The sequence below is a fragment of the Aedes albopictus genome, chromosome 3 (assembly GCF_035046485.1).
Source record: "Aedes albopictus strain Foshan chromosome 3, AalbF5, whole genome shotgun sequence".
NCBI classification, from domain to species: domain Eukaryota; kingdom Metazoa; phylum Arthropoda; class Insecta; order Diptera; family Culicidae; genus Aedes; species Aedes albopictus.
The window spans coordinates 216,774,158-216,798,448 of record NC_085138.1 but is presented as its reverse complement, the minus strand read 5'-3'; the positions used below and the strand labels follow the sequence as shown (position 1 = coordinate 216,798,448).

The following is a 24,291-nucleotide window of genomic DNA, read 5'->3' as shown; positions in this document are numbered from 1 at the left end:
ACCTACAACAGGAAGTAAAATACTTTCGTTTTCAGAGTCACATATGAAATCTGCATCGCGTTGATTAAAATCACCATAAATATGAACCCTGATTTCCGGAGGAAATCGTGAAATAATTTCTTCAGCAGTATGGAAGAACAATTCATATGATGATTTGCAAGCTTGATCAGGTGGAAAATATACCGATGCAAAAACATGAGTTTCGCCGGCGATTTGTTTTTTAACCCAAACGTGATCGAATTCTTTAAATTTAGTAGAAACAATCAGCTCAGAGTTAAATTTTGTGGATATAGAAACTAAAACACCGCCACCAGACATCCTTTGGGTAAGATTTAAATCTCGATCATCTCTAAAAACATTAAAATCGTTACCAAAAACTTCTTCACTTTTAACGCTATCATTCCAACTGGTTTCAGTACCCAAAACAATCGAGAAGGATGAACTCAAGATTTGTTTGTGAATTTCGTTTACTTTTTTTGCGCTTCTCATGCGATTGAAATTCTGACAATAAACTAGAATCTCAAAAGCATTTGTTTTTGAAAAAGTTGTTGGTAATTCGTTAAGTTGAACAATATTGCTTAAAATTAGTGGTATATTACCAGGCGCTGCTGGATTGTCTGCAACTTCCTCCGTGGAGTGTGTCAAATTAGATAAATTTGAACTGCATTCTTCATCCACCGATTGCGTCGATTCATCTAAAAACCCTGACAGGAGCACGACGCACAGTGGTTATTTACAGATGGCTTTGCCGGCGGTCCGGTCGTCCAATTACGAGATGATTCACGATCAGCTGGGTAGGGGTTCAATGTTTCACCACGTTGAAACTTGATGAGGTGGCTATCGTCATACGCGAGGTAACCCGAGTTTCGCGTTTCTCCACTTTGAAAACGTACGGACCTTCTAGAGCTCCCTGCAACGGGAGCAGCGCAGCACGGCGGTTTAAATGTTGGACTATACGGGGCTGGGGATGGCCGCGAAAATCTCTCCTTTGCGGCGGCCCAAGCGAGGCTTGGGATTCCTTTGCAAACCCGGAGAACGACACAAACATAAAATGGTGAACGGATTTCAATTTTTGGAGGCTCTTTTTTAAATGCGCTACACCTGAGATACATTTTACAATTTTATTTAGTGACGTCACATAATGGGTACTTGCATGCAGATTTGGTACTTCAGTGTTCCGGATATTCGGTGCTGGTGTAGCGGGTGGCTGGTGAGCCGATCGTGGATCGACAATCGATGCTGGTCGTAGAAGCAGGCGTCGGAAACGTCGAAGGGGTGTTCGAAAGACGCATGTCGACTGCGGAAAGGCCGGGCTATTGTCGGTGTTGGTGCTCGACGGCTCGTGCAGGTGTGGGAAGATGACGGCTGCAGAAAGGCGGGCTGCGTTGAAAGTGCCTAATCGCGCGGCCAAGAACAATGGCGGCACGGAGCTACTCCTCGGAATACCGGGTCGAGTTCGGGATCGCCTCCTGAACAGAGCAACTTGCACGCACTTCCACCACACACATTCACGGCACCAAGCACTATCGGAGACTCAGAAAAGAGACGGAAAGAAAAAGGTCCCAAGTGTGGGCCTGGTCATCACGGATTAGTACCCTATGACGTCACTGTACCTAACCTCTAACTTCACTCATTGTCTTGTACCTTTTTCTTGTTTTGTTTCAGCAATAGAAATATACTAGAACTCCAATGGTGCTGTAGTCACTTTTCTTATTTAATTATATAGATGACTTTAATTGTATTAATTGATTGTTTGAAGTGTCCATCTGGTAGAGAATCTTTTGTTTTGGTAAATAAAATTTATTTGACACTTCTAGTACCGCTAGTGACGCTGTAAGGGCGTGGCAAACTAGATGTTAGTCACACGAACAGTCGTGACATTGGACTTCTGTGGCTAGTTATTCTAATGTTTCAGCTAACACGTTGTTTTTCGTTTATTGTTCTATTGTTTGTTCTTTGTGTAGTAGATTTTACTATAATATTAACAATTAGTTAGCTTTTAAGTTTAATTTTTGTACTATTTATTACACTACCAACCGTACTACCACATTTCAACATTAACCGTCCGTACTATTACTTTTTACATTTTACTAACCCACATTTTAACATTTAACGTGGCTGTTTGCCGAACAAATGGATCCTAATTTGAGAAATAAAACACCAATAATTAAAAAAAAAACGTTCACCAATAAATAAGTACATCACACGAAATTCACCTAAAACTACAAATTATTCACGCGCGCTACTACTATTCTGTTCGAGGATCACTAACAATTAAGAGAAATTCCCCAATTTACATTTGGTTTTTATAAGAAAAGCCAGCGTTTCACATGCATTTATGATCATGATTATATGTTTGCGCATCCTGTTGTAGTTGAGCACCATCTATGGGGCGAGGCGAAAACTTACAGGGATGTGGTTTGTTTTGCTCAGGCCCCTGGCATCAATAGATTTTATCGTAGCCAACATCTTACTGATTTATACTCATATTCGTGTAAATTGAAATGAGCGTGTAATCAACAAACGCTGCTTTGTTTAATGTTGTGGGCCACACACGAAATGCACCGCCACATGGCGTGTTTGTTGGGTTGCTTTATTCAACTGGTCGGTGTTCTGCTAAACCGAACCAAAGACCATTTTTTGAAAAAATGAGTTTTCTTCTCCACTGGATGAAGAATATGATGATCTACCTTCAGTGTAAAAATCCAGTAATTCTTACAGCTCTTCGTGGAGTAAATTCAAAATTTCTGTTTGGCAGAGCATACAAAAAATGAAATTCCACCCAGCCAGAGTGAACTGTAAACCATTTCAGAGAATCAGCGACATATTTTAGTATTGATCTAGATGATGCACATTTCAAGTTTTCCTCATCGCCGTCAGATTTCTAACTTCTAACCGACTCATAGTAACAATCTGTGAGAGAATTGAACACGTAATTAGAAATACGGGTGTTGAAGGATCTAATGTTGTCTCGATGAACCTGATCGCCGTTTTTGCAAATCACATTCAGCCAGAGTGAACCAAATCCACTGCATTAAAGAATCATCAATTTATTCTCAACCATTCAAAAATCAACTGGTTTTGAATACCTGCGTTATGTCGATACACCTTATACTGATACTTTAACACAGGAGCCGTCATTGAACAACAAGAATAAAAAGAATAATAAAGGTTGAAAAAAATCAAACAGTTGGTTTGCTTTGGCTGATCGAAAAATGGCGTTTTCACGAAAACCATTCTTGAGAAGAATGTTTAGAACTTGATTCTGACTTAACGACTGACCTTCAGCTAAGTAAAATGACCTAGAGGTAACGCGCTTGGTTATCACTCAAATGAACCAAGTTCGAATCTCTTTCGTATTTTTGAAATTTGTTTTGGTTCACTTTGGAAGAACATTTTCATGGTTTTCTTCGACCAGTATAAATTTGAAGTACACAAATTGCTCCACTTTCACATCTCAGGACCTCAGGACATGCAAAGACATCATTTGACATAATCACTCTTGCTCTGTGACTGCACAATGCATGGCCTATGAAAAAAAAACATGGGTGGCAATTGCTGAGCTGGGAGGGCTTCAGCCGTTCACATTACAAACTATTTTGAGACCTCCGTGCTACTATACTATACGCGTCCTCTCTGATTCATGTTCAAGATTGTGAGTGATATCGAAAAATCGAGATTTTTTGTCACAATCCGACTGGTTTTCTCTGAAACAAAGAAACACAATCAGCCACACTGAACTATAAACCATATTCCAATGTTTTTGTTCAGCCAGAGTGAACTGAGTGCAAAGTACTGAGAAATTAAATGTAATTATATCAATAATTTCAAATAATTTACATGTATTCTTCATCTCTGATGGGTAATAAAGGCTTGTAAGTTACATGTGTGCGGAAAAGTTTCAAATTATCTTAGCTGTTGTTTAATTGTGAGTTGTTGAACTTTAATCTTAATTATCTCGGAATAAACTTTTTGGCGCTTAGTTCGGTTTAGCAGAACCCCGGCCAACTAATCGCGTGCTCCTCTTCCCGTACATTAATATTGCTGACTGCACCCCAAATTGGACTATCACACTATTTTTGGTACGCCTAAAAAGTGTGATAGAAGTGCACAATTGCCTCGGATCGCCTCGACGTCTTCGGTGCACTTATTCCTTGATTTATAAGGAATAAGTGCACCGAAGACCCCAACTCGATCCGATGTGGTCCTGCGCTGCAATCACACTTTGAAAGTGTGTGCACACTATTGTGTCAGTCCAATTTGGGGTGCAGTCAGCAATACTAATGCGAGTTTTGTGATCATTTGAGGTGCAAAAATTGATTTTAAAAATTGATCAAAAAACCAAAATAAACGTTAAACAAAAAGTTGTTGATGTTTTCGCATTTGACAGTGGGCGCTATTTATTAGCGCCCAGGACATCCTGTCTACCATAATTCCAATGCATTGATATAGGCCGTGTCGGGGGCCTGGTTTTGCTCGAGCTCAAACTGCTCGAGTTTGGACGCATTTCATGGACACGGCATGCACACTGAAATAAATTTGGTTGTTGTTTCCACCGAATCCATGGTAAAATTAAGAACTGCACCAACAATTTTCAACCGAATGCAAAATTCTGTTAATTGTACTGAAACATTGTCAATATTACCATGCATGAAGTACCATTGACTAAAAATATTCTTGATGTTACTATTTTGACATTGTATATTTGACCATGTTTATCTAAGACGCGCAACATTCAAGTCTACATGGTCGAAATTACAATGCCCAAATAGTAGAACCAAGAATGTTTTTAGTCAACAGTAATACACGCATGGTAATATTGACAATGTTTCAGTACAATTAACAGAATTTTGCATTCGGTTGAAAATTGTTGGTACAGTTCTTAATTCTACCATGGATTCGGTGGAAACGACAACAAAATTTATTTCAGTGCAGGGAGTGTGTGCGTTCATTTATTACAGGGTCTAATTAAGGGGGAGAAATTTGGGAAAATTTGGAACCGAACGGTTACAGAGAGTATAGAATCACAGACACACAGACTGTTTGTCTGTGCTTAAGGGTTGAGCATCTTGACTTTTCGTACATCGATTTTTTTTTGGGACAGTCTAATGTACATACACGTTGTATTACACGAACACTACCTCAATTACTGGTTGAAAATAGTAAATAAAAATCAACTGTTCGCGGCAAAATCAAATAGGCATATTTTCAACCAGTGGATTTGCATTAGTGTTCGTGACGCCGCGCTACGAAACCACTATGGTGGTTTGCAGAATGCTTTCTCTGTTTTCGGATGCATAAATGTCACATGTTACAATAGAAAAACACATTTGAAGTTGCAAAATAAACTTTGGCTATTGTCGCATTTGATTAACTTCAACACAATTCAACTATCGAAATATATACAAATTCATATGTTGACAAAATATTTCAAAAACACGTATCAAAATGTAACGTTTGACATAAAAACCTCAAAAATGTCGAAATGCAACATGTGACATTTATGCGTCCGACGGCAGTACATCAATTGGGTTTTTAAATTAAGAAAAATGTATCGATTTTTCGATTTTATACGAAAGAGCACCTTTTTCTGAGCCACTTTGATTTTTTTCAGATTTTTTAGAACTTTATTTTGGTACCTAAAATCAATTTCAAAGAGATTTTTTTAAATCACCTTTTGACAGCTGGGCAACTGTTTGACAGCTCCACCCAGTACAAAATGCGACGAGGGGTGATTCGACAAATCGCTCCCATACAAACTTCAAATTGATTTTTAAATAGGTTCCCGGGCACCACAATACATGAAAATTTGGATTTCGGCTCAGTTTTGCATGCAGATTCAGAATATGGAATTATCTCAACACTGCTAAAGAAGCCAATTCTCAAAATATTGGCCATTTCACAGAATCAATCTCCCACAAGAAACAAGTTTTTATTAGAACTTACCTCCACAAGCATACAATTTACCTCCAAGTGTAGCAACTCCAAGCCTACATCTACGATTTAGCATTGATCGAACCTATGTGAATAAAAAAATAAAAATAACTCATAAATATTTCAAATTTAGATAGACTGAATTATTATTTTTATGGTCTCTCAACGGGAGATAAGTAAGAAACAAAAATTCAAAACAAAAAACGCTTTGTAGTAGAAAAATATACACACTTTGAAAAATGTGTTTTCAACTTTTTCTAAACTGTGACTTGACGTTAAAAAAGTTATCGTGATAGTAAGCATAGAGGCACTTCAATTTTTAAGGAGAGTGGCGTTGTTATAAAACAAATCAAATATTTACTTCAGCCTTATTGAAGTTAGACCAAAATTATGATTATTCGTACGATAAATGTAATTTAGTATATTACATACTAGTCTATTACATGTTTCCTAAGGCCCAATTACGTGAGTGAAATAATTTTCGGCATGAAAAATTGATTTTACATGAATAGTGTCTTCGAAGAAGTTAATTAGTATATCAGAGCTCTTCTTTTGAAATAATACTAATGTGGCATCGCCATTTTGTTTTTGAAACTAAACGACAGAAGTGAGGATGCACCGAAAACAATTGTGCAGCGGAGAACTATTTCAAGAACTTCGGTGAGCGATTGCCTTCAATTATTACACTTACAGGATTGATTCTAAGAATCTGCACTCGAAAACACGAGTACCTACCGGCAAGTGGATCATAACAGGTAATTTTGATTTTACATATTCTCGATTATTTTTCAGCTCATTTTTAATATATTTGCTTCCAGAACATATCCCATATTATAGAAAGAACCTTTCTGCATCACATCGTAAGAAAAAAAAAACTTGCATATAAAAATATTTTCAGCTTTTTTTTCTTTTTTTAATGCACAAAATAAATAAATATTGATATGTGCATTCGAAATGCAAATATCAAATGCGGGAGCACCAAATGCGGTAAGATTTTCTAACAAGTAACCCGATGTCAGTGGGAGCTTTTGAATCCTAGGTTGGCGGTGGTTTTGACTATGGTTGCTAAGTTACCTTTGGTATCACTGTTTTACCGCGGTTGGAGCGCATTTGGGCACCGTTTGCATCTTGAACGCACACAGCAATATATCTTACTAATGAATAAAATACATTTTGATTCAACGCAAAATGAATTATTGCATCAACAAATGATATTACTATTCTAAAGCATTATTTTTGTTGTTCCAAAAGATTCATGATCATGATTAAAATTATGTTTCTGCTTGAATGCGTGTTTCTCCTCACGAACAGAAATTTTGTCTGTTCAATATAACTTTTTATATGGTCCTCTCAAACTTTGAAGATATTCTTGGTAAGTGCTTGAAATGGTTGATTCACAATGATTTGATGCCCACCCGCATAGCTGAAAACACTTTGTCTTGTGGTTCGAGCTGACAAACTGAAACATATTTTAGTTATTTGTGTTATCGTATCTTTCTCTCGATTCTTAACTACATATAAAACATAAACCACAATACCGTTTGTATTAAACATACACGGAGAAACTAAAAAACTCAAAATTAGGTACTTTTAAACTCAATTTTAAGTTCTTTTTCATCTCCCTTTTCATGCGCTCTTTCTGTTTTTGTCAGAGAGTGAAGAGAGAAACAGCCCAACTTTTGCAGTTCCGTGCGTCAAGCCAAAACTGAGTTTCTAGCACAGTACTCAAATTTGAGTGAATACAACCTAGTCAAAATTTCGGTTGGGTGGAAAAAACTTAAAATTAGGTATTTTTTTCACATGGAAGCAAGCGGGAACAACCCAACAAAAACATCGTTTCCATCAACTCAAAATTGGTTTGACGCACGCAACTCCGAAGTTGGGTGGAAAGAACTCACTTTTGGGTAGTTTCGTCTCTCCGTGTATGTCGTATTGTCGCTAAATTGTTGTTTATTGCTGCTTTGCTTGAGTGACAACTGCATACATACATACATTTATTTGTTCAACATCATTAAGACAAGACATAATCAACAATAGTACGCCACAATACTCGGTTTGTGGCTGCCGCTCTCCATCCTCGGTCGCGCCCAATGCTCGCCAAGTCACGCTCCACCTGGTCCGCCCATCGTGCTCTCTGCGCTCCACGCCTTCTTGTGCCAACCGGATCCGTTGCAAACACCAGCTTTGCAGGGTTGTTGTCCGGCATTCTTGCAACATGCCCTGCCCAACGTATCCTTCCGGCTTTGGCCACCTTCTGGATGCTGGGTTCGCCGTAAAGTGCAGCGAGCTCGTGGTTCATCCTTCTCCGCCACACACCGTTCTCCTGCACACCGCCGAAGATCGTTCTTAGCACGCGTCGCTCGAAAACTCCGAGTGCTTGCAGGTCCTCCTCGAGCATCGTCCATGTCTCGTGCCCGTAGAGGATCACCGGTCTTATCAGCGTTTTGTACATGGTGCATTTGGTGCGTGGGTGAATCTTTTTCGACCGCAGTTTCTTCTGGAGCCCGTAGTAGGCCCGACTTCCGCTGATGATGCGCCTCCGAATTTCTCGGCTCACGTTGTTGTCAGCCGTCAGTAAGGATCCGAGGTAGACGAATTCCTCCACCACCTCGAAAGTATCCCCGTCTATCGTAACATTACTACCCAGACGGATCCGGTCGTTTTCGGTTCCGCCTACCAGCATGTACTTTGTTTTTGAGGCATTCACCACCAGTCCGACCTTTGCTGCTTCGCGTTTCAGGCGGGTGTACAGTTCTGCCACCGTTCCAAATGTTCTAGCGATAATGTCCATGTCGTCCGCAAAGCACACAAATTGACCGGATTTTGTGAAAATCGTTCCCCGGCTGTTGAGCCCGGCTCGTCGCATCACACCTTCCAGCGCGATGTTGAAGAGTAGACATGAGAGTCCGTCACCTTGTCGTAGTCCCCGGCGAGATACAAATGAACTGGATAGTTCACCCGAGACCCTTACGCAGTTTTGCACACCGTCCATCGTTGCTTTAATCAGTCTAGTCAGCTTCACAGGAAAGCCGTTTTCGTCCATGATTCTCCATAGCTCTGCGCGGTCGATACTATCGTATGCCGCTTTGAAGTCGATGAACAGGTGGTGCGTTGGGACCTGGTATTCACGGCATTTCTGGAGGATTTGCCGTACGGTAAAGATCTGGTCCGTTGTCGACCGGCCGTCGATGAAGCCGGCTTGATAACTTCCCACGAACTCATTTGTTTTAGGTGACAGACGACGGAAGATAATCTGGGATAGCACTTTGTAGGCAGCATTCAAAATAGTGATCGCCCTGAAGTTCTCACATTCCAAATGGTCGCCTTTCTTGTGAATGGGGCAGATTACCCCTTCCTTCCACTCCTCCGGTAGCTGTTCGGTTTCCCAGATCCTGACTATCAGCCGATGCAGACAGGTGGCCAACTTTTCTGGGCCCATCTTGATGAGTTCAGCTGCGATACCATCCTTACCAGCTGCTTTGTTGGATTTGAGCTGGTGAATGGCATCCTTAACTTCCCTCAGCGTGGGAGTTGGTTCATTTCCGTCCTCCGCTGCACTGGCGTCGTCGTTCCTTCCGTTGCCGTGGGCTCCCGTGCCTACGTTCTCCACGCCGTTCAGGTGCTGATCGAAGTGCTGCTTCCACCTTTCGATCACCTCACGTCCGTCCGTCAAGAGGCCTCCGTCTTTATCCCTGCATATTTCGGCTCGCGGCACGAAGCCGTTGCGGGATGCGTTGAGCTTCTGATAGAACTTCCGTGTTTCTTGGGAACGGCACAGCAGTTCCATTTCTTCACACTCCGCTTCTTCCAGGCGGCGCTTTTTCTCCCGAAAGAGGCGGGTCTGCTGTTTCCGCTTCTGTTTGTAACGTTCCACGTTCTGTCGAGTCCCTTGCTGCAGCATTACCGCCCTCGCTGCGTTCTTCTCCTCCAAAACCGTTCTGCACTCTTCGTCGAACCATTCGTTACGTCGATTCCGTTCCACGTACCCGATGGTGCTCTCGGCTGCGTCGTTGATGGCTGCTTTCACTGTACTCCAGCAGTCCTCTAGAGGGGCCTCATCGAGCTCGCCCTCGTCTGGCAACGCGGCTTCGAGATTCTGCGCGTATGCTGAGGCGACATCCGGTAGCTTCAGTCGCTCTAGGTTGTACCGTGGCGGTCGCCGGTACCGTACATTGTTGATGACGGAGAGTTTTGGGCGCAGTTTGACCATCACCAGATAGTGGTCGGAGTCGATGTTGGCGCCACGATAGGTCCTGACGTCGATAATGTCGGAGAAGTGCCGTCCGTCAATCAGAACGTGGTCGATTTGAGATTCCGTCTGCTGTGGTGATCTCCAGGTGTAACGATAAGGGAGGCTGTGTTGGAAAAAGGTGCTACGTATGGCCATATTTTTGGAGGCGGCGAAATCAATGAGTCGTAGGCCGTTTTCGTTCGTCTGCTGGTGGGCGCTGAACTTACCAATCGTCGGTCTGAATTCCTCCTCCTGGCCTACCTGAGCGTTCAAATCTCCTATGATGATCTTGACGTCGTGGCTTGGGCAGCGATCGTACTCGCGTTCGAGCTGCGCGTAAAATGCGTCCTTGTCATCATCAGTACTTCCGGAGTGTGGGCTGTGCACGTTTATTATGCTGAAGTTGAAGAATCGGCCCTTGATCCTCAACCTGCACATTCTTTCGTCGATCGGCCACCAACCGATCACGCGCCTCTGCATATCACCCATCACGATGAAAGCTGTTCCCAGCTCGCGTGTGTTGCCGCAGCTCTGGTAGATGGTATGATTACCTCTAAACGTTCGCACCATGGATCCTGTCCAACACACCTCCTGCAGCGCTACGATGCCGAACCCGCGGTCCTTCAGTAGATCGGCGAGTATGCGAGTGCTCCCAATGAAGTTGAGAGATCGGCAGTTCCACGTACCGAGTTTCCATTCGCAAGTCCTTTTTGTTCGCTGGGGTCGTTGCCGTTGGTCTCGGTTCGTATTATTCTGTTGCTGATTTTCCGTTACAATGGTTTTTTACGGCTGGCTCGTAGGGCCTGACACCAACCCCCTACTTTCCGGAGGACCATAGTGCACAGTTGAGCTTAGAGTCCTTCCCTGGCACTCGGACGTAGATCAGCCGCCCCTAACATGGGGAACAGACGCTGTTGTGAGCCGCTCCTCCTGGAGAACAGACGCTCAGGTTTGCCGAAGCAAACCCCCCCTTCCCTGTCAGCCTACGACCAAAGTTCCCACCGGGGTTGGTTACCCGATCTTCCCTAAGGTTGCTCATAGTTTCCGGCCGGTACCGCGTGGAGGTAGGGATAGGAGTTGCTGGGCAGAGGCTAGTGGATCACAATGGGATCTGAATTGCGCAGCATACCCAGCCTTTACCGTGCCGAGTGACAACTGCATGCAGCATTAAATATTGAACGAGGACTATAGTGCCATTTCCACTTATCAATAAGTTGATTCAACCAAGAGGTTCAATCTTTCCTTCAACTTCATCAAGAAACACAATTTGATGGAAATATTGCTAAATGTATTGCATGCATTTTTATTGAGGAAAACATGGATGATAATGTTGAATCTTGATGTAAATACTGACCAACCTGCAAAAGCGAGGATTGAGGTTGGTGATCATATCCTCAATATTTCCCCTCCGAATGATTGATCCAACCACCACTATCATCCAGTTTGACCAAACCATCAAGATCATCCAAGTTCGTCAAACTTTCCTCTCGACTTGTTTGATTCGATCAATCCAGCAGTGCAAAAGAGTCAGCAGATTGAGCGAAGACCATTCCATCAGTGAGGAAGAGATAGCAATTCACCAATGTTCAGCGCGCGGTTCACGGCGTTCATGGTGGCCAGTTCAATTGAATTTTATGGAATGCTTTGAAAGCAAATTTCTAGAAATAAATTGTCACGTTTTTGCTTTGTAAATAAAATAAAGACTTGATCATTAGAAAAGTGAAAATTTCAATATTTCGCTTGCTTATTCAATTCCATTAATGATTATGAAAAAATATTTTTTTGATAGTTTTGGTCATTTACCACGCCATATTCGATTTTTTTTTTGTAAGCATTCATAAACTCTTATCTATTGAACCCAATCTCTCCGATTAGCATGATGAATTGTTAAATAGTAGATCTATTTACTAATTCATCATGTTATTTTTCCTAATGTCTTGAGAAGGTTAATGTTTCTTAATTTCTAACACAAGATATGAACTTCTATCGTTGAATCAAAATATTTCATACAAAATGGAGCTTAAACAATAATTATTAACAGTTAGGTTCGAACAAGTTTTGATTTTTGCTAAAGTCATAGTAAATATGTAAAGCAAAATAGGTTTAGAAAACAAAGGCTGATAAGAGGTTAATGCCATATTGATTTGTTTGTTTCGTCTATAATTTAAAATGTTTGCTTTATCCGTTATTATTAATACAGGTTTCTCTATAGCTAGATTGGTAACTGAACGATAATTAAATTATATGTCCTGAGAGTGGCTTTTGGTATTTTTGGCAGTTTTTCTCTCTTTGCCATGCCATAAGGGGTTTTTGTCGTCCGAATAGCTTGAAACACTTTGATTGGCAAAGATGTGACGCCAAGTTGAGGTTTATCAGACTTTAGATGACACCCCATGACGAAGAGAACAAATCTGTCGAAAATATACTGAGTTTCCCTATATAGTTCTAGCATTTATACTAAAGGCACTAGCAAACCGCATATGCGTTAGTGGAAATAAAAGATGTGATATAAAACATGATAAACCAATGTTAAATATTAAACATTATTCCTAAATAATCTAATGAAAATTTACGATGCGCAACTTACTTGAACTTGAAAATATTTATTTGGCTGGCGCTTTCTTGTTTCCTTTACCATCATTTCATCAATAAGTATTTCTTTCTCAAGGATTATTGATGAAATCACGAGGATCAAACCAAGTATCAATCCAATATCTTCGATATTGCCCCTTTCCAGAGAGATGGATCTAGCCGAGTTTTGAACAGAGAGAAAATCTCCCGGCAGTATGAGAGAAGGGAGAGAAGTTAATGCATAAAGAGAAAAAAAAACAAAGGGCCAGAATCATCTACCCAGCATTCGATTAAACATGGCGTCCAATGTTTTTGTTTTGATTGCTTAATTCATTGAAAAAATGCGCTGGAAACATCGACACTGCTTCGCTGCTACATATAAATCGTGCAAAGTGATAAAGAATGAGGAACAATCACCAAAAACAACGATTTCGTTTGAAATGTGTAATTTCCGAAATAAGCACTAGCAACACACGAGCTACACACCCGAAAATCAGGAACAAGTTAGGGTAAACCGACCAGAAAGTGGGTACCAAAACGCGCCGTACCAAAAACGATGATGGGTGAAGCGGCGATGTACCGAGTTTGACAGCTGTGTCACCCCACTGTGCACAGCTGACAAAGCAAAGCCTTTTATTGAATCAATGCGTCGTCGGTGGGTGCGTGGTTGATTTTCAGTCCTACCGATCCCAATGCCAATAATGCGGAAGACAATGTATACAATGCATTTCCGTCAAATTTTGTTTTGTTTTTTTTTTTTAAATAAATGTGAATGGAAAACATTATTTCTTCTTCTAAGCTTTACCATTTTTACATATTCAAACATATTATACATATTTTTTATTACGAAATATTTTTGGACAGCCCATGGGATGGGACTTGAAATACCTTCAGCGCCGTCTTGCTGAATTACCTTTATATTTCGACATTACACAAAATTACTACTGAAGGGTGTTATTTGTCAGAAGGGGGTATTTCTAATTTATAGGCAACGCAAGTAAGCCACCATGATGTGCAAACTATGAATTAATTTTGTATCAGTATTAACGAGATTTTTAGCATTAGGCTAGTTCATCTCGGGACCCACGCTTTATTTCCCTTACGAAGGAAGAACTCACATTTGTAAATTTGTCAGGAGTGGGATTCGATCCCAGGTCATCGGCGTGATAGTCACGTGATTCAACCATCACACCAGGTCCGCTCCACGAATTATTAATTAACTGGTGTTAGAGACCGGCAGAGCACCAGTATTTTTTTTTAGCAAAGTTCGGTGGGACACCAACCAGGGGGATGACGAAGGGCCAAAATCATCAACCCAGCATTCGATTAAACATGGCGTCCAATGTTTTTGTTTTGATTGCTTAATTCATGGAAAAAATGCGCTGGAAGCACCGACACTGCTTCGCTGCTACATATAATATCGTGCAAAGTGATAAAGAAAGAGAAACAATCACCAAAAACAACAATTTCGTTCGAAATGTGTAATTTCCGAAATAAGCACTAGCATCACACGAGCCATACACCCGAAAATTAGGAACAAGTTAGGGTAAACCGACCAGAAAGTGGGTACCAAAACGCGCAGTACCAATAACGATGATGGGTGAAGCGGCGATGTACCGAGTTTGACAGCTGTGTCACCCCACTGACACCAACCGACTTATAAGATTACACAAAAAAAGTTGTGAACTGTTTATTACCACTAATGCATTGTAATCGTTGGATTCATTACATTTAAATAAAAAGTCTTGGGGAAAATACTTCTGCATACATTGTTTCTTTTGTTCGATGATTTATTACATCTGAATTCAGTTTTCTTTTTTGTATGTATTATACATTTCAATAGCTGTTTATTTAACTTTAAAAAAATATATATGTATGGCAACACGGCAGAATGTTCTGCAATGATGATGCTCTCGATCACGCGCTGCTGTATTGAAAGGATGGTAGGTTGATCTGGAGGGAAAATATTGAACCAATCAATTGATCCATGGAATAATTTGACCCATGGTTTGAGCAATCTTCGAGAGGATTGATGTAAAATTTTTGGAGGTGGGGAAATATTGTAGAGAAACTTGAAGTAAAATGCGCTATGGAGGGGAAATATTGCTGCGTGGTTGATCAAACAGAAGATAGGGGAAAAGTTGAATGATTGATATCAATCTATTTTTGAACAATATCATACCTTCAATGTTTCCATAAAACGGCCAACTATTGATCAATATATGCATCGTGTGACTGGCGCTTATCTCACATGATGTATCATTAAGACAAATATTGCGGATATTGTCTTTGGCTCTTTACCAACGAAAGTGCTGTCACACACACATGGACACGTTTTATTGTTTCGCCCTCATTGGACCACAACTGATATTGTTAAACATCAACTGTATGTGTGTGGCAATTAATTGTGCAAATTTTCTGCCATCGTTGCAGCTTGTTATTTCCCTGCCTTTGCTGCATGTTTTTGGCATATATTTTCTGCAGCAGTAAGAGTTTTTTTCCTGAAAATAACTATATTAATCGTTTTTTAATGAAACTCAACGTACATATGTACAGATGGAAATATTATTAGTAAAATTGCGAAAAAATCCACAGCTCAGGTGAGATTTGAACTCACGACCCTTATACGCTAGACAAGTGCTTTTCCAACTAAGCTACCGAGCCAATTAATGACACGGCATTTTGGTTGGTACAAGGTAATTCCAATCTCATCGATCATGCTTCATCTTTCCCTTAAATTTCACCGCAAATATATCCATCTCTTATGTACACATGCATGAAGAGCGATGCGATTTATTTACTGTTGAAACTGTTTGCCTAACTTTCAGGCGTCTCTTCATCACCGACTGTGGTGAGGAAGAACAATTGAAACCTGGTAGGCGACCAACGTGTCGTTCGCACTCTTTCATATACGACAGATTACTACAGAAGAGGTAGAAGCTCGAATATGACTTAAGGGCAAAGTCTTCGGTATACCAATCCGTGTGGTCAATTAATGATTTTTAATGAAACTCAACGTACATATGTACAGATGGAAATATTATTAGTAAAATTGCGAAAAAATCCACAGCTCAGGTGAGATTTGAACTCACGACCCTTATACGCTAGACAAGTGCTTTTCCAACTAAGCTACCGAGCCAATTAATGACACGGCATTTTGGTTGGTACAAGGTAATTCCAATCTCATCGATCATGCTTCATCTTTCCCTTAAATTTCACCGCAAATATATCCATCTCTTATGTACACATGCATGAAGAGCGATGCGATTTATTTACTGTTGAAACTGTTTGCCTAACTTTCAGGCGTCTCTTCATCACCGACTGTGGTGAGGAAGAACAATTGAAACCTGGTAGGCGACCAACGTGTCGTTCGCACTCTTTCATATACGACAGATTACTACAGAAGAGGTAGAAGCTCGAATATGACTTAAGGGCAAAGTCTTCGGTATACCAATCCGTGTGGTCAATTAATGATTTTTAATGAAACTCAACGTACATATGTACAGATGGAAATATTATTAGTAAAATTGCGAAAAAATCCACAGCTCAGGTGAGATTTGAACTCACGACCCTTATACGCTAGACAAGTGCTTTTCCAACTAAGCTACCGAGCCAATTAATGACACGGCATTTTGGTTGGTACAAGGTAATTCCAATCTCATCGATCATGCTTCATCTTTCCCTTAAATTTCACCGCAAATATATCCATCTCTTATGTACACATGCATGAAGAGCGATGCGATTTATTTACTGTTGAAACTGTTTGCCTAACTTTCAGGCGTCTCTTCATCACCGACTGTGGTGAGGAAGAACAATTGAAACCTGGTAGGCGACCAACGTGTCGTTCGCACTCTTTCATATACGACAGATTACTACAGAAGAGGTAGAAGCTCGAATATGACTTAAGGGCAAAGTCTTCGGTATACCAATCCGTGTGGTCAATTAATGATTTTTAATGAAACTCAACGTACATATGTACAGATGGAAATATTATTAGTAAAATTGCGAAAAAATCCACAGCTCAGGTGAGATTTGAACTCACGACCCTTATACGCTAGACAAGTGCTTTTCCAACTAAGCTACCGAGCCAATTAATGACACGGCATTTTGGTTGGTACAAGGTAATTCCAATCTCATCGATCATGCTTCATCTTTCCCTTAAATTTCACCGCAAATATATCCATCTCTTATGTACACATGCATGAAGAGCGATGCGATTTATTTACTGTTGAAACTGTTTGCCTAACTTTCAGGCGTCTCTTCATCACCGACTGTGGTGAGGAAGAACAATTGAAACCTGGTAGGCGACCAACGTGTCGTTCGCACTCTTTCATATACGACAGATTACTACAGAAGAGGTAGAAGCTCGAATATGACTTAAGGGCAAAGTCTTCGGTATACCAATCCGTGTGGTCAATTAATGATTTTTAATGAAACTCAACGTACATATGTACAGATGGAAATATTATTAGTAAAATTGCGAAAAAATCCACAGCTCAGGTGAGATTTGAACTCACGACCCTTATACGCTAGACAAGTGCTTTTCCAACTAAGCTACCGAGCCAATTAATGACACGGCATTTTGGTTGGTACAAGGTAATTCCAATCTCATCGATCATGCTTCATCTTTCCCTTAAATTTCACCGCAAATATATCCATCTCTTATGTACACATGCATGAAGAGCGATGCGATTTATTTACTGTTGAAACTGTTTGCCTAACTTTCAAGCGTCTCTTCATCACCGACTGTGGTGAGGAAGAACAATTGAAACCTGGTAGGCGACCAACGTGTCGTTCGCACTCTTTCATATACGACAGATTACTACAGAAGAGGTAGAAGCTCGAATATGACTTAAGGGCAAAGTCTTCGGTATACCAATCCGTGTGGTCAATTAATGATTTTTAATGAAACTCAACGTACATATGTACAGATGGAAATATTATTAGTAAAATTGCGAAAAAATCCACAGCTCAGGTGAGATTTGAACTCACGACCCTTATACGCTAGACAAGTGCTTTTCCAACTAAGCTACCGAGCCAATTAATGACACGGCATTTTGGTTGGTACAAGGTAATTCCAATCTCATCGATCATGCTTCATCTTTCCCTTAAATTTCACCGCAAATATATCCATCTCTTATGTACACATGCATGAAGAGCGATGCGATTTATTTACTGTTGAAACTGTTTGCCTAACTTTCAGGCGTCTCTTCATCACCGACTGTGGTGAGGAAGAACAATTGAAACCTGGTAGGCGACCAACGTGTCGTTCGCACTCTTTCATATACGACAGATTACTACAGAAGAGGTAGAAGCTCGAATATGACTTAAGGGCAAAGTCTTCGGTATACCAATCCGTGTGGTCAATTAATGATTTTTAATGAAACTCAACGTACATATGTACAGATGGAAATATTATTAGTAAAATTGCGAAAAAATCCACAGCTCAGGTGAGATTTGAACTCACGACCCTTATACGCTAGACAAGTGCTTTTCCAACTAAGCTACCGAGCCAATTAATGACACGGCATTTTGGTTGGTACAAGGTAATTCCAATCTCATCGATCATGCTTCATCTTTCCCTTAAATTTCACCGCAAATATATCCATCTCTTATGTACACATGCATGAAGAGCGATGCGATTTATTTACTGTTGAAACTGTTTGCCTAACTTTCAGGCGTCTCTTCATCACCGACTGTGGTGAGGAAGAACAATTGAAACCTGGTAGGCGACCAACGTGTCGTTCGCACTCTTTCATATACGACAGATTACTACAGAAGAGGTAGAAGCTCGAATATGACTTAAGGGCAAAGTCTTCGGTATACCAATCCGTGTGGTCAATTAATGATTTTTAATGAAACTCAACGTACATATGTACAGATGGAAATATTATTAGTAAAATTGCGAAAAAATCCACAGCTCAGGTGAGATTTGAACTCACGACCCTTATACGCTAGACAAGTGCTTTTCCAACTAAGCTACCGAGCCAATTAATGACACGGCATTTTGGTTGGTACAAGGTAATTCCAATCTCATCGATCATGCTTCATCTTTCCCTTAAATTTCACCGCAAATATATCCATCTCTTATGTACACATGCATGAAGAGCGATGCGATTTATTTACTGTTGAAACTGTTTGCCTAACTTTCAGGCGTCTCTTCATCACCGACTGTGGTGAGGAAGAACAATTGAAACCTGGTAGGCGACCAACGTGTCGTTCGCACTCTTTCATATACGACAGATTACTACAGAAGAGGTAGAAGCTCGAATATGACTTAAGGGCAAAGTCTTCGGTATACCAATCCGTGTGGTCAATTAATGATTTTTAATGAAACTCAACGTACATATGTACAGATGGAAATATTATTAGTAAAATTGCGAAAAAATCCACAGCTCAGGTGAGATTTGAACTCACGACCCTTATACGCTAGACAAGTGCTTTTCCAACTAAGCTACCGAGCCAATTAATGACACGGCATTTTGGTTGGTACAAGGTAATTCCAATCTCATCGATCATGCTTCATCTTTCCCTTAAATTTCACCGCAAATATATCCATCTCTTATGTACACATGCATGAAGAGCGATGCGATTTATTTACTGTTGAAACTGTTTGCCTAACTTTCAGGCGTCTCTTCATCACCGACTGTGGTGAGGAAGAACAATTGAAACCTGGTAGGCGACCAACGTGTCGTTCGCACTCTTTCATATACGACAGATTACTACAGAAGAGGTAGAAGCTCGAATATGACTTAAGGGCAAAGTCTTCGGTATACCAATCCGTGTGGTCAATTAATGATTTTTAATGAAACTCAACGTACATATGTACAGATGGAAATATTATTAGTAAAATTGCGAAAAAATCCACAGCTCAGGTGAGATTTGAACTCACGACCCTTATACGCTAGACAAGTGCTTTTCCAACTAAGCTACCGAGCCAATTAATGACACGGCATTTTGGTTGGTACAAGGTAATTCCAATCTCATCGATCATGCTTCATCTTTCCCTTAAATTTCACCGCAAATATATCCATCTCTTATGTACACATGCATGAAGAGCGATGCGATTTATTTACTGTTGAAACTGTTTGCCTAACTTTCAGGCGTCTCTTCATCACCGACTGTGGTGAGGAAGAACAATTGAAACCTGGTAGGCGACCAACGTGTCGTTCGCACTCTTTCATATACGACAGATTACTACAGAAGAGGTAGAAGCTCGAATATGACTTAAGGGCAAAGTCTTCGGTATACCAATCCGTGTGGTCAATTAATGATTTTTAATGAAACTCAACGTACATATGTACAGATGGAAATATTATTAGTAAAATTGCGAAAAAATCCACAGCTCAGGTGAGATTTGAACTCACGACCCTTATACGCTAGACAAGTGCTTTTCCAACTAAGCTACCGAGCCAATTAATGACACGGCATTTTGGTTGGTACAAGGTAATTCCAATCTCATCGATCATGCTTCATCTTTCCCTTAAATTTCACCGCAAATATATCCATCTCTTATGTACACATGCATGAAGAGCGATGCGATTTATTTACTGTTGAAACTGTTTGCCTAACTTTCAAGCGTCTCTTCATCACCGACTGTGGTGAGGAAGAACAATTGAAACCTGGTAGGCGACCAACGTGTCGTTCGCACTCTTTCATATACGACAGATTACTACAGAAGAGGTAGAAGCTCGAATATGACTTAAGGGCAAAGTCTTCGGTATACCAATCCGTGTGGTCAATTAATGATTTTTAATGAAACTCAACGTACATATGTACAGATGGAAATATTATTAGTAAAATTGCGAAAAAATCCACAGCTCAGGTGAGATTTGAACTCACGACCCTTATACGCTAGACAAGTGCTTTTCCAACTAAGCTACCGAGCCAATTAATGACACGGCATTTTGGTTGGTACAAGGTAATTCCAATCTCATCGATCATGCTTCATCTTTCCCTTAAATTTCACCGCAAATATATCCATCTCTTATGTACACATGCATGAAGAGCGATGCGATTTATTTACTGTTGAAACTGTTTGCCTAACTTTCAGGCGTCTCTTCATCACCGACTGTGGTGAGGAAGAACAATTGAAACCTGGTAGGCGACCAACGTGTCGTTCGCACTCTTTCATATACGACAGATTACTACAGAAGAGGTAGAAGCTCGAATATGACTTAAGGGCAAAGTCTTCGGTATACCAATCCGTGTGGTCAATTAATGATTTTTAATGAAACTCAACGTACATATGTACAGATGGAAATATTATTAGTAAAATTGCGAAAAAATCCACAGCTCAGGTGAGATTTGAACTCACGACCCTTATACGCTAGACAAGTGCTTTTCCAACTAAGCTACCGAGCCAATTAATGACACGGCATTTTGGTTGGTACAAGGTAATTCCAATCTCATCGATCATGCTTCATCTTTCCCTTAAATTTCACCGCAAATATATCCATCTCTTATGTACACATGCATGAAGAGCGATGCGATTTATTTACTGTTGAAACTGTTTGCCTAACTTTCAGGCGTCTCTTCATCACCGACTGTGGTGAGGAAGAACAATTGAAACCTGGTAGGCGACCAACGTGTCGTTCGCACTCTTTCATATACGACAGATTACTACAGAAGAGGTAGAAGCTCGAATATGACTTAAGGGCAAAGTCTTCGGTATACCAATCCGTGTGGTCAATTAATGATTTTTAATGAAACTCAACGTACATATGTACAGATGGAAATATTATTAGTAAAATTGCGAAAAAATCCACAGCTCAGGTGAGATTTGAACTCACGACCCTTATACGCTAGACAAGTGCTTTTCCAACTAAGCTACCGAGCCAATTAATGACACGGCATTTTGGTTGGTACAAGGTAATTCCAATCTCATCGATCATGCTTCATCTTTCCCTTAAATTTCACCGCAAATATATCCATCTCTTATGTACACATGAAGAGACGCCTGAAAGTTAGGCAAACAGTTTCAACAGTAAATAAATCGCATCGCTCTTCATGCATGTGTACATAAGAGATGGATATATTTGCGGTGAAATTTAAGGGAAAGATGAAGCATGATCGATGAGATTGGAATTACCTTGTACCAACCAAAATGCCGTGTCATTAATTGGCTCGGTAGCTTAGTTGGAAAAGCACTTGTCTAGCGTATAAGGGTCGTGAGTTCAAATCTCACCTGAGCTGTGGATTTTTTCGCAATTTTACTAATAATATTTCCATCTGTACATATGTACGTTGAGTTTCATTAAAAATCATTAATTGACCACACGGATTGGTATACCGAAGACTTTGCCCTTAAGTCATATTCGAGCTTCTACCTCTTCTGTAGTAATCTGTCGTATATGAAAGAGTGCGAACGACACGTTGGTCGCCTACCAGGTTTCAATTGTTCTTCCTCACCACAGTCGGTGATGAAGAGACGCCTGAAAGTTAGGCAAACAGTTTCAACAGTAAATAAATCGCATCGCTCTTCATGCATGTGTACATAAGAGATGGATATATTTGCGGTGAAATTTAAGGGAAAGATGAAGCATGATCGATGAGATTGGAATTACCTTGTACCAACCAAAATGCCGTGTCATTAATTGGCTCGGTAGCTTAGTTGGAAAAGCACTTGTCTAGCGTATAAGGGTCGTGAGTTCAAATCTCACCTGAGCTGTGGATTTTTTCGCAATTTTACTAATAATATTTCCATCTGTACATATGTACGTTGAGTTTCATTAAAAATCATTAATTGACCACACGGATTGGTATACCGAAGACTTTGCCCTTAAGTCATATTCGAGCTTCTACCTCTTCTGTAGTAATCTGTCGTATATGAAAGAGTGCGAACGACACGTTGGTCGCCTACCAGGTTTCAATTGTTCTTCCTCACCACAGTCGGTGATGAAGAGACGCCTGAAAGTTAGGCAAACAGTTTCAACAGTAAATAAATCGCATCGCTCTTCATGCATGTGTACATAAGAGATGGATATATTTGCGGTGAAATTTAAGGGAAAGATGAAGCATGATCGATGAGATTGGAATTACCTTGTACCAACCAAAATGCCGTGTCATTAATTGGCTCGGTAGCTTAGTTGGAAAAGCACTTGTCTAGCGTATAAGGGTCGTGAGTTCAAATCTCACCTGAGCTGTGGATTTTTTCGCAATTTTACTAATAATATTTCCATCTGTACATATGTACGTTGAGTTTCATTAAAAATCATTAATTGACCACACGGATTGGTATACCGAAGACTTTGCCCTTAAGTCATATTCGAGCTTCTACCTCTTCTGTAGTAATCTGTCGTATATGAAAGAGTGCGAACGACACGTTGGTCGCCTACCAGGTTTCAATTGTTCTTCCTCACCACAGTCGGTGATGAAGAGACGCCTGAAAGTTAGGCAAACAGTTTCAACAGTAAATAAATCGCATCGCTCTTCATGCATGTGTACATAAGAGATGGATATATTTGCGGTGAAATTTAAGGGAAAGATGAAGCATGATCGATGAGATTGGAATTACCTTGTACCAACCAAAATGCCGTGTCATTAATTGGCTCGGTAGCTTAGTTGGAAAAGCACTTGTCTAGCGTATAAGGGTCGTGAGTTCAAATCTCACCTGAGCTGTGGATTTTTTCGCAATTTTACTAATAATATTTCCATCTGTACATATGTACGTTGAGTTTCATTAAAAATCATTAATTGACCACACGGATTGGTATACCGAAGACTTTGCCCTTAAGTCATATTCGAGCTTCTACCTCTTCTGTAGTAATCTGTCGTATATGAAAGAGTGCGAACGACACGTTGGTCGCCTACCAGGTTTCAATTGTTCTTCCTCACCACAGTCGGTGATGAAGAGACGCCTGAAAGTTAGGCAAACAGTTTCAACAGTAAATAAATCGCATCGCTCTTCATGCATGTGTACATAAGAGATGGATATATTTGCGGTGAAATTTAAGGGAAAGATGAAGCATGATCGATGAGATTGGAATTACCTTGTACCAACCAAAATGCCGTGTCATTAATTGGCTCGGTAGCTTAGTTGGAAAAGCACTTGTCTAGCGTATAAGGGTCGTGAGTTCAAATCTCACCTGAGCTGTGGATTTTTTCGCAATTTTACTAATAATATTTCCATCTGTACATATGTACGTTGAGTTTCATTAAAAATCATTAATTGACCACACGGATTGGTATACCGAAGACTTTGCCCTTAAGTCATATTCGAGCTTCTACCTCTTCTGTAGTAATCTGTCGTATATGAAAGAGTGCGAACGACACGTTGGTCGCCTACCAGGTTTCAATTGTTCTTCCTCACCACAGTCGGTGATGAAGAGACGCCTGAAAGTTAGGCAAACAGTTTCAACAGTAAATAAATCGCATCGCTCTTCATGCATGTGTACATAAGAGATGGATATATTTGCGGTGAAATTTAAGGGAAAGATGAAGCATGATCGATGAGATTGGAATTACCTTGTACCAACCAAAATGCCGTGTCATTAATTGGCTCGGTAGCTTAGTTGGAAAAGCACTTGTCTAGCGTATAAGGTGTAAGGAGGATC

General features: G+C 40.4%; 1 protein-coding gene across 4 annotated transcripts in view; it reads right to left on the bottom strand.

Annotated features, from left to right (window-relative positions):
• LOC109419430 (kelch-like protein 18) overlaps positions 1-24,291 on the bottom strand; it is a 386,574-nt gene that overhangs the window by 193,785 nt on the left and 168,498 nt on the right. For all 4 annotated transcript variants that reach the window (XM_062858821.1, XM_062858820.1, XM_062858819.1 and 1 more), the window contains exon 11: positions 5,947-6,019. In XM_062858821.1, the coding sequence (XP_062714805.1) occupies positions 5,947-6,019 (73 nt within the window). The remainder of the gene's footprint in view (positions 1-5,946; positions 6,020-24,291) is intronic.